This window comes from Oryctolagus cuniculus, chromosome 19, assembly GCF_051225735.1.
Source record: "Oryctolagus cuniculus isolate XC-2025 breed Fujian yellow rabbit chromosome 19, ASM5122573v1, whole genome shotgun sequence".
NCBI classification, from domain to species: domain Eukaryota; kingdom Metazoa; phylum Chordata; class Mammalia; order Lagomorpha; family Leporidae; genus Oryctolagus; species Oryctolagus cuniculus.
In genome coordinates, this window is record NC_142885.1 from 59,366,154 (window position 1) to 59,377,233 (window position 11,080).

General features: G+C 50.8%; 1 protein-coding gene across 3 annotated transcripts in view; it reads right to left on the reverse strand.

Annotated features, from left to right (window-relative positions):
* The window catches only part of GPR139 (G protein-coupled receptor 139), a 47,437-nt gene extending 36,611 nt beyond the window's left edge, over positions 1 to 10,826 (reverse strand). The window contains exons 1-2 of one of the 3 annotated variants that reach the window (XR_016225633.1): positions 10,353 to 10,492; positions 7,306 to 7,497 (exon numbers count right to left, since the gene is read on the reverse strand). Coding sequence is in view for 1 of the 3 variants with exons in the window: in XM_051847941.3 (XP_051703901.3) it covers positions 10,353 to 10,476 (124 nt within the window). In the remaining 2 variants the exon portion in view is untranslated. Of the gene's footprint in view, positions 1 to 7,305; positions 7,498 to 10,352 lie in introns of those variants that run through there. The other 2 variants (XR_016225634.1, XM_051847941.3) reach the window with 2 other exon arrangements.
* Positions 10,827 to 11,080: the final 254 nt, after the last annotated feature.

The window sequence follows — 11,080 nt, forward strand, 5'->3', positions numbered from 1 at the left end:
TTTTGCACAATCAAAACTCAGTTTTACCTGTACTATTTTTATTTTGCATTTTATTTGAAAGTGATTTGCCTTTTTTCTTTAAAATTATACTTTAAATAATGCTGCTATTCAATATCAATTTAATGGGAGTCACTTATGAGATTAAAACTGTTCTCAGGTTCAGTGTCGTGGTGGAGCAGGTTAAGTTGCTTGCAATGCTCACATCCCATATCTGAATGCTGGTTCAAGTCCCAGCTGCTCCACTTCTGATCCAGCTCCCTGCTAATGCACCTGGGAAAGCAGCAGAAGATGGCCCAAGTGCTGGGGCCCCTGTCACCCATGTGGGAGCCCTAGGTGGGGTTCCTGGCTTCTGGTTTCAGTCTGGCCCCAACCCTGTTTATTGTGGTCATTGAAGAGTAAACCAGCAGATGGAAGAACTTTCTCTCTCTCTCTCTCTCTCTCTCTCTCTCTCTCTCATGCTCTTTCAGATAAATATATTTAAAAACATTTCTCATAACATTAAAAAGATAAAAATTAATTTTTAGCAATTTACTTAACTATATACTCCACAATGTAATCAATATAAATGATTAATGAGATATTCAACATTTTCCCCCAAGCTAAATCTTGCAAATCTGGTGTGTGTTTGATACCTCCAGCACCTCTCTACGGATGCTAACTTTTCTTTGCCCTCTATGTAGATGTCATAAAATGAACAGTTGAAAGACCAGACTCACATACTCTAGTTGTCCCAAGTACATGGTTGCTTTCTGATAACTGAATCAAGTGTCAGGATTTAATTGTAAATTAACTGAAATGAAATGAAAAATTGAGTTTTCTCAAAATGTATTAGTCAAATGTCAATGCACAGTAGCCACACATGGCTAGTGGTTACTGTACTGGATGGCACAAATAATAACATCTCCAGACATAAACAGAAGGTAGCCCCAAAAGTAAGCAAGACAAGAACACAAGAGCAACACCAAAGGTGGGAGCTGGGTGCAGCAGTCAGGGTGCCACTGCAGATGCCCACCCCCCACATCCCAGTGCCTGGTCTGAGTCCTGACTCCTTTGCTTCTGATCCAGCTTCCCCTGCCACTACCTGGATCGGGTTCTAGGTTCCTGACGTTGGCCTGGCCTAGTCCTGGCTGCTGTGGGCAGTTGGGGGGTGAACCAGTAGATAGATCCCCCCCCCCCGCCCAGAGTAAACCAGTGGATAGATTCCTCCCCCACCCCTGCTTTCAAATTAAGTGAAAATTAACAACAAAATGAGTGGTGTTACATTCTAGGTAGATGCTGTTGTCTGCCAAGGTGCTGAGCCTAAGACCTGCTCTGTCTGTTAAAAAGGGAGATTTAGCAAACACTAAAAAGGTGTTAAAAACACACTAGCACCAAGCTGAGATATTCTCTTTGATGGACTCAGAAGGATTAAGAAAGCTGAAAAGGGATTTAATGCCACAGACTTGTACCACCTAAAGTCATCCTATATACCAACGCAACAAACCAAACAATCTTGGCGAACCCTCTGAGTGCTAAAATTCCCCAGCCCCTTTCTCCTTTACTCCTTCTCCCCCCAAACCCCCTTTCTTTTCTTTTTTTATTTTTTAAGATTTATGTCTTCATTTGAAAGTCAGAGTTACAATGAGAGAAAGGGACACAGAGAAAGATCTTCCAACCACTGTTTCACTCCCCAAATGGTTGCTAAAGCTGGAGCTGGGCCAGGCCAAAGACAGGAACCTGGAGCTTCTTCCTGGTTTCCCACACGGGTGCAGGGGACCCAGCGCTTGGGCCATCTTCTACTGCTTTCCCAGGCCATAGCAGAGAGCTGGATCGGAAGTGGAGCACCCAGGACTTGAACCGGTGCCTATATGGGATGCTGGCGTCGCAGGAAGAAGTTTTACCTGCCATGCTACAATGCAGACCCCTCCCCTTTTCCTCTTAAGAGCCCACTGCCACTGTGATTTCATGAAAAGAGACCCAACAAATAGGAAAGTTTAAGTTGTGGGTGAGACTCTGCCATTCCTACCATTGCCACTTTGGAGAGGTCTCAGATTCCTCATTTTATAAAATAGAGGAGAGGAGAGGAGGGGAGGGGAGGGGAGGGGAGAGGAGGGGAAGGGAGAGGAGAGGAGAGGAGAGGAGAGGAGAGGAGAGGAGAGGAGAGGAGAGGAGAGGAGAGCCCTGAATTATCAGCCCATGAGAAAGGCACTGCTATTCCCATTCTGCAGACAGGAACACAGAGGCTCAGAGGGAGAGAAGCTCCCTGTCAGAGCCCCACAGACAGGTAACCACAAGGCTGGAACCAGGGACTTCTGAGCCCACCACGCTGGCAGGTGTCTGAGGACTTTTCTCCTTCCAAACCATGCTGGAGTTCTGATCCAAGATCTCGTCAACATGCAATTTGTGGGATTTCTTGGAGCTTTCTCTTCCGCTGTGTGCCAAGCCCCTGTCCCCGAGTTCTGCGTTCATCTGGGCTCCATCCCTATCGTTCCTCACCCCTCCCTCTAGATTCTTATTCCCTGTGAACTGTGACCCCATTGGAGGTTTCCTGGTGCTTCTTATGGCTCTCTCCACTGTGCAGTTTGGGCATTGGCAGCCTGGAGGCCACACCAAGCCTGCAGATATGTTTGCCTTGGCTCACAGAGTGCTGGCTCCCAGGGTGTTTTAAAATTTTTTGAATTAGTTGCCAACATTGGAATGTTGGACATTTTATATATCAATCTGGATTTTAGATTTTTGGAGCAGTTTGGCGACATGGCACCATGGGCTGGAAAGGCAAGGGCTGGGGGTGCCTTCTAGCTCATCCGGTCTCTACCTTCCCTGCTGTTGTCGCCCCTACCTCTCCACTGAATGTCTTTCATCAGCTGTCATCACACATTTGCCGCTGTTTTCTTCGAACAGGGCTGGGCAGCAGTTCTGGATATTGCTCTGTCATTTCCTAGCTGCACGACCTTGGGTAAGCATCTCAGAATTCTTATCTGAAAAATGGATGCTCCATAGAATGTCAAAGAGTCGTCATGAGAATGACATGAGTGAACGTATATGAAGCACTCTGAAGACACGCTGGCATCGAGTGAGTGCTCTATAAGCATTGGCAATTATTCCGAGGAGCATGTGGGATTGTTTTCCTGTTTTAGTGCACATGTCTCTGTCACTGAGGGGAAATCAAAGACTAGGAGAGCTGCACGCATGCAGAGAAACAGCAGGGAAGCATGATTCTTTGGGTACGAGAAACATTTCTTAAAATCGGACCTTTTCATTCATTTACATGGTCGGACAGCCTCTCTGGCAGCTTCTGAATTCAAGACACCTGCATGTCCCTTCCGCCTTCCCCAGCATTTCACGGCACACCCTGCGGGCTGATAACCCCTAGCTACCTTCACTTGCATGTTTCAGATCCACGTGGGATCACAGCAGGGGGACCCCTTCTGCTCATGATCTTGGCTGGAGCGCCTGGGACGACCTTGCTGGTGGTGCTCAGAGGTCTGCACTTGCCACCTTTGCTTAAAGTCGATTTCCTGTTCTGGATTCACACGGGTTCCGGTGTCTCACTGGATCCCCAGGCAGCTCTTTTAGGATGACAGATTCCCCAGGCTTATGATGGAATTGATTGCTCCGTCCATTGGATCATTCTTTTCCATTTTGCCAGGGCACAGAATTTCATTTTTGCTCTAAGTGGAACTGTACATTTATGGAAAAGACCTATGTATAAAGTAATGTGTGGCTGTGGAGCATTTACAAGGCTTGAGCACGTGAACACAGCCGGCAATAAAACAATGCAAGTTACTATTTATTGCACTCCTATAAATGTGTGAAGGGCTGTGAGAAGCTTATGCATGCTTTATTGCTAGTCACCACAGCAACAATGCAGGATCCGGAAGGTTAACAACATTGATCAAACTCTTACTGTATGTGACAACAACCACGTGTCAGGATTGGTGCTAAATCTCCTTGCAATTTCACTTAATCCTCAAAAACAACTCCGTGAGATCACCACTGTTTCAGTCCCATCTCATGGCTGAGAAGGCTGAGACTCAGAGAGGGGGAAAAATTTGCCCAAGGTCACAGGCGAGCAGGCTGGGGAGCTGGGACTGAAATGCAGGGCCTGGTATCGGAGGTCACTTGCTTAACTTCCAACCTTGACTGACCTCTTCCTGAAGATGAGAAGATCGGGGCTCAGACGGGTGAAGTTCTCAGAGCAAACAAGCATAAGATACAGGATTCAAATCCATGTCCAGTTGCAAGGCAATGGATCTTACAGCCTCACAAAGCAGAGCTGACATGATCATTGCAGAAACTGCAGGGCTACACGACTGCTACGCTGGACTCCAGCCCCGGCAGACTCCAGCATGGCTGCATCACTGGTCTACACCCGCATCCCAGCTTTGGGTTGTGTCTCCAGCTACAGCAGCACAGAGCCTTGTCAGCGCAAATCTGGAGCCCAGGACTCTTGATGCAGTGCTGTTTGTCCTACACGAGTCCTATGGTCAAATGTGTCCAAAGAAAGGCCAGACAGGTTACAGAGGTGAGTTAGGGGCACTGCATAGAGACTGCTTGGAACTGGAGTGTGTGCAAACTTCTGGAAGGGGAAGCCATTAGATAAATTATGGTAAGATGCACACAGGAAGTCCTATGCAGCTTTATAAAAGAATGATGAAGCCTCATATAAACTATTATGGACGAACAACATAAAATGAAGAAGGGAATATAGGCCAGCACCGCAGCTCACTAGGCTAATCCTCTGCCTGCGGCGCCAGCACCCCAGGTTCTAGTCCTGGTCGGGGTGCCGGATTCTTTCCCGGTTGCCCCTCTTCCAGGCCAGCTCTCTGCTGTGGCCCGGGAGTGCAGTGGAGGATGGCCCAAGTCCTTGGGCCCTGCACCCACATGGGAGACTGGGAGAAGCACCTGGCTCCTGCTTTCGGATCAGCGCAGTGCGCTGGCTGTGGTGCGCCGCTGCAGCACGCCAGCCTCAGCAGCCATTGGAGGGTGAACCAATGGAAAAGGAAGACCTTTCTCTCTCACTGTCCACCCTGCCTGTCCAAAAAAAAAAAAAAAAAAAAAAAGGGAATATAGCCAATGTGTGTAATGTGCTTATTTAGGGGGGAGAGTAAAAAATGGGGGAGGATCATTGAGATCCTTAACACACATTTGCTTTCATATGCACTAAGACACCCTGAAAGAATACACAGGTTCCTAAGATACTAACAACAGTGGTCACCTGTGCATGGTGGACTTGAGAGCTGGTGAACAGGGAAAAATAATGCAAGGGGACTTTGATGTGCGCCCTCTCTTATGTCCAAGTCGTGGCCATGTCAACGTCATCACTTGTTTAATTTCGCCCCCAAAGCAGCTATTCCTTAGCTCCAGAAAACTGCTGCCTTCTGGGCATGAGCATAATGCCAGTGCTTGGAGTTCTTCAGGGGAACTTGGAAATCTATTTCTTGAATTTTAACTTTTAATTACCCTTTTCCAGTATAAAGAAATACAATAGATTTCTTGCCTATTTTAGCCACGTGTGCTGCAAGCATGCTGAACTCATTTGTTAGTTTTTATGAGCTTCTGGGGGGGAGTCCATGTGATTATCTATAAAAGCCATTATTCCAGCTTTGAATAGAAACACCGTCACCTCTTCCTTTCTGTACACTATTTCTTTGTTTTTCTTGCCTTATTGCATTGGCTAGGACTCCCAGCACAGTATTGAAAAGCAGTGGTGAGAGCAGCCTTAGGGGGAAAGCATTAGCTCTTTCATGTTACATATGACGTAAGCCATAGGTTATTTACGGACGCCTTGTTTCAGGTTACAGAAGTTCTCTGTACCCAGGGTGATGAGTTTTCATAAGTGGATGCTGAGTTTTGTCAAATGTTTTTTCTGCATTTGTTGAGATGGATCATTTAGATTTGAGGTGGAGCATTTGAATTTTCTTTCTTTTTAAAAATAAGGTGAATTTTACAGAATGTTTCAAATGTCAAACCAGACCTGCATTCCTGGGGTAAACCCAAGTTGGTCTTCATGTATCCGCCTTCTTAGATGTTGCTGGGTTAGGTTTACTATTTTGTTGAAGATTTTTGTGTCTATGTTCATGAAGAATATTGGGCTATAGTTTCTTTGCTTATAGTCTCTTTGTCTGGTTTGGATATCATGGTGTCATAAAACGAGTAGGGGATTTTTCTAATATTTTAAATGATGAAAAAGTAAGTTATAGAGTGCTTACTGTGTGCTAGGCGTTGTGTTCAATGCTTAACTCTTTAATGGCTTCAGCAACCCTAGGAATCATGGGTTATTAGTATCCTCACCCCCACCTTACAGATGGGGAAAACCGAGGCACAGAGAATTACATCACTGCCTCTAGTCATACAACTTGTGAGCAGGAAAGCCAGGACACACACCCCAGAGGTCTAGCTCAACTTCGTACTCTTAACCTGTTTATGATGTTTTCCCTAAAGATGCTGGTCGGCTACAGAAAACACACCTGTAGGCTTAGTCCAGTGTGGCCCTGCAGCTCTCCACCTTGGGGTAACAGCAGCAGTGGCGACCACGTGTCAGGCTCACTCCCCAGCTGCCAAGATGAAGAGTCACCCTCTCCCGTCATCTCGCACCCACCCTCCTGGGCAGATGTCATCACCCTCACTTGGCAGTGTGGAAACGCTCTTTTCTGCCAGGCGCAACCACAGTTCCCTGCTGCCATCTCCTTCTTCACCTTGTCTTCCTTAACATCCCTGGCATGTTTTAGGAGGTAAAATTAAAAAATCTTGTAAATCTCAGTTTAATTTCATGCTGCTCTTTCCTTATCAGACAGGCTCACCCGTCCTGCTGCTTGCTGTCTTCCCCAGACATTCACGTCCAAGTTCATCTCTTCCTCCTGCACTGCCTCCTCTTTTGCACCATCTCATCCCCACTGGCCCAATCAGCATCCTCAACCCTTCATTACTGGCTCTACTGAATGGTTTTATGCATCTCTGAAAGAGAAGCATAATGCTTACTTAAAAAGGAGGAAGGGAAAAAGCAAGTGATGGAGTTTTAAGAACAACTAAATGTTCCTAAAGGTCCACTGAGTATACAGCATGGAGGACCAAGATGAATTAAGGAGGCAGTGCAGGTGGTGTGGCATCAATGAGAAGAACAGACAAGTCTGCATGCGGGTTTACCATGTGGCCACAAACACTTCACTTCTCTGATCTCAGTTTGCTCATCTGTTCAATGAGTTTGGAGACATGCACAGACCACAGGGCATTGGTAGAGATTCAGTGTCATAATATGGGTGAAAAAGATGTGGTGTGCAGAAGGCACTGAGCACTGAGGGCATTCCTCAAACCGGCACTGTGCTGAGCCAGCCTTAGGCAGATTTTTATTTAATAGAGCCCCACCATGGGTAAATGGGCACTAATGTTGCACCCACTTCACAGATGGGGAAAATTGTGGGAGAGAGAGGTCCAGACTCCTTCAGTGGCAGAACTCCATTTCTACTTGACATCCGAGTTCCTTGGAGACCCGTTCAATCAGGCTGCCCAGGGTGATTCCTAGAAGGAGGGGATTGGACCACTTGGCTTTCCCAAGCACTTGCTCCCCACCTGGAGACTCAAGGTGGTCGCAGCAGCCCCCACTTTCCTCTAGTATTGGTTCCCTTGTGGCAAACGTTCAGTTGCTATGCATCCAGGCCTCCGTTCCCACCCACGCCACTGATCCCTGCCATGAGAATTTGGAAAACTCGGGGTGAGTCCACTGCCGGGAAGAGTGATTCAATTAAAATCTCAGTTTTCAACAACATTAGAGAGGCCTGTGGTCTGTTACCTCACACCCAGCACGGCTGTGCCTCCCAGGCGGTGGCTGGGTAATGAGGGCTGGCTAATTGCTGTGGGGTTGTGGGCGGGACACTGCGGTGAACTCAGCAAGAGGAGCAACCCTCAGAGCCAAGTGCTTTCCTTAGCGCACCTGCCAGGCCCTCCTCTGGCTTGCTGGTGGGCTGAGCAGCCCCCTCCTCCTCACCACTCAGTGGGCGCCATGACAAACCAAAACCCACAGCTGCAACAGAACAGCATCAACCAGTGGGCATCAAAAGCAATGAGCCCAGGGCTGGACCAGCACTGTCACCTGCATCAGCACCACCTCTTCTCGCCACCATTCCTGCTCCCACAATGCCCATTTCACAGATGTGGAAACTGAGGCACAGAGCCACGAAAAGCTCACGGCCTCCCCTTGACAGAGACTGGATTAACACTAGTCGGCACTCTTAGCTGCCAGGGGTCTTCAACAAATTCATGGAAAATATGTATTATGAAAAAAAGATAAAGATTTCAAAAAATGTTTACATCCAAATAAACTTACATTTTTATTCCATTTTCCCACAAACTTTTAAAAGTACCTTCAGACTTGTTTCCCCTCTTGGCTTTAAGAGAATGACTTAAGGATTTCACCTTTGAACAGACCTGGTAGGCTGTTAACACAACTGCTATCAGCCCCTGGCCTCCCCAGCCACTATTCCCTAGGATACCCCCCACCCCGGCTTCTGTATCCATCCATCCACTGCTTCCAGGACCCAGAGGCTCCCATTTGGAACCCCCTTGAACTCAGGGAGTCTTTGAGGATTTTTGGCACTGAATAGAAGGTCAACACCATTAGTTGAGTATATAAAAACATCAACACTGCTTCTAATGCCAGACCCTCGCTCTTTTAAAAATATCTAAGTTCTGGCTCCGTCCGTGCCCAACAAGAGGCCTGGCATACAGTAGGCGCCAATGCTGTGGGCCAGGAAGGCCCTCGCTGGCTTAGGAGTGCAGGGCTGAGGCACCTTGACTTCCACCTTGCGGCCTCTGAAGTTCCCGGCTTCGGATTCCTGAAGGATCAGCCTCCCTTTTGTCTTTATGTCTGACCCTTAAAAAGAATTCACGCGTAGGAGGGTGAGCAGGCACCTGCCCTTGTCAGCGGTGGAGAGATGGGGCTGGGGGCGGCAGGCGGGAAAGAGGGTCCGGCACTCGCTCGGCTTCGCTGGCTCAGCCAGTATCACCCATAGCAGCCTTCTCAAAAACTCATTTCCCAAAGAGAGCTTGGGGGGGGGGGGGTGGTGTGTGAGGCGCAGGAGGGCAGCAGGGGGAGGTGAGCCCTGGATTGGAATCAATCCCGGCTAGAGGTAATTACAGGACACGTGCTCCCACCCGGCAGGGCGAATCAGGCTGAGCCGCTCTCCTCAGGCAGCCAGGGCGATCAGTTAGGAAGAAAAACCTCACCACTGGCAGGGGGAGAGGCGCACGCCTTAAGTCAACTTGGGCTTTCTCGCGCCTGCCAAATTTGGGGTGGGGGGCATTTATTTAAACAATCTCATCAAGGGTTCTGGCTGCCAAACTGGGTGTTTTGGAAAAGGAAACCTTGGCAAAGCGCTCAGAAATCCAGCTCCCAAGTTCCCAGGATCCCGGATCCCAGGATCCCAGGGTCCCAGGTCCTCAGCCTCAGCATGACAGGGTGGATGCTGCTAGGATTCCAGCCTGAGTCTTTCTCCTCCTCCTCCTCCCTGTGGCTCTCCCACTGGCCTGGCTGCAAGTGATCTTTAGGAATCTTTCTGCCACACAGACTGTAGGGAAGAAGGGACCATCGAAGCTGGAGCCCCGTTCTTCTGTCTCTCACCGCCCAGACAAGCACCCCCACCCCCACCCTCCACCTCCCCAGCTGCTCTGCTGTCTCCAGGAATTCAGCACTAGTCTTGGCCACACTTTGGAAAGGACACTGGGATGTGGGATGAGCCACCCATCTGCAGCCCTGGTGGGTAGACCTGGAGGCCAAGCCAGGGTGCCCCGGCATGTCCTCAAGGAGACGGTGACCCGGTGAGGTGGCAGCCCTGGCAGCCCGTGCGTGTCTCTGCACCCTTGTCCTGGCTAGAGACCCTTACTCCCTCAGGAGGCAGGGGAGAGGACAGGCAGCAACTAGAAAGCACCCTTGAACCGCAGAGCAGGACTGTGGCATACCAGGGTTTGCGGCTTTATCCCGCGGGGCACAGAGGGGCAGAGGGGGCCCCGGCTGGGGTGCACATTATTAAAGGGTGGCGGGAGAAGCGAAGCCTCCACGAAGCTTTCTGTCCAAACCACGCGGTCGTCTCCCACAGGACCCCCGGAAGACCCCTCCCGACGGCACACAAATGCACACTGGTGTCGCACCGACACTCAGACTCACGCGCACCTGCACCGAGCCCAGCGCCTGCCGCGCGCGCACACGTACACGCACCCACGGCCCCCGCGGGCCACAGCAACTTCCTTTCCCCCTAATCCAGAAAGCTGCACAGTTATCCATCCAGGCTTAAACTTTTTCACAGGGGGCGCCAGGGAACTCACTGGCAAGGGGGAGGGGGCTCCGCGCTTCCCTCCCTCTTCCCAACGCCGCCGCTCACCTGGTAAACCGAGGCACAGCAAGAGACTGTAGTAGACCACGGGCACGAAGCCCAAGCCGCAGGCCGAGCCGGGGGACCAGGGCAGCGAGCTGTTGGCGACGAGGTGGGCGTGCGTGTGCTCCATGAGCGCGCCCCTGGCTCCCCGCGCCGCTCCGCACCCGGCCTGCCCGCCCGGCTCTGGACGCCGGCTCGGCGGTGGCGGCTGCGGAGACAGCAGCTGGAGCAGCAAACAGCGCCTCTCTCCCCGCAGAACTCGCTTCGACCCTTGGCCGTGGTCCCCTCGGCTCGCTCCGCACCTGCCCGCCTGAAGTCCGGCGCAGTCCTCGCGCGGGGAGACGGGCGAGGGACTCGGGAGGGGCTCCCGGAGCCCGACTGTGCGCCTCCCACCTCAGACCAGCCCGGCTCCCGCCTCAGAGCCGGGGGGCTGGGACGCTGCGCCCTGCAGCCAATCAGCAGCCGCCGGGACGCGGGAGGGATTGTGAGTGGAGGGGCGGGGGGAATGCAGGAGAGGCGGGGTGGGGTGGGGTGGGGGCTCCAGCTGCCTCTCCAGGGTCAGTTTCAGGGGAGAAGATGGATTTGAACTTGGGCACCCCAGCGCATGGCCGGGGCGGAGAGCAAGGTTCCCTGGTCTCCAAGCCCAGCGGAGGGGCGTGGTGGCGGTGGGCCCTGCCTCTCCCGCAGCGGCTCCTACTCCTCCCGCACGTCCTCGCATCGCCCCTCTCCTCCCA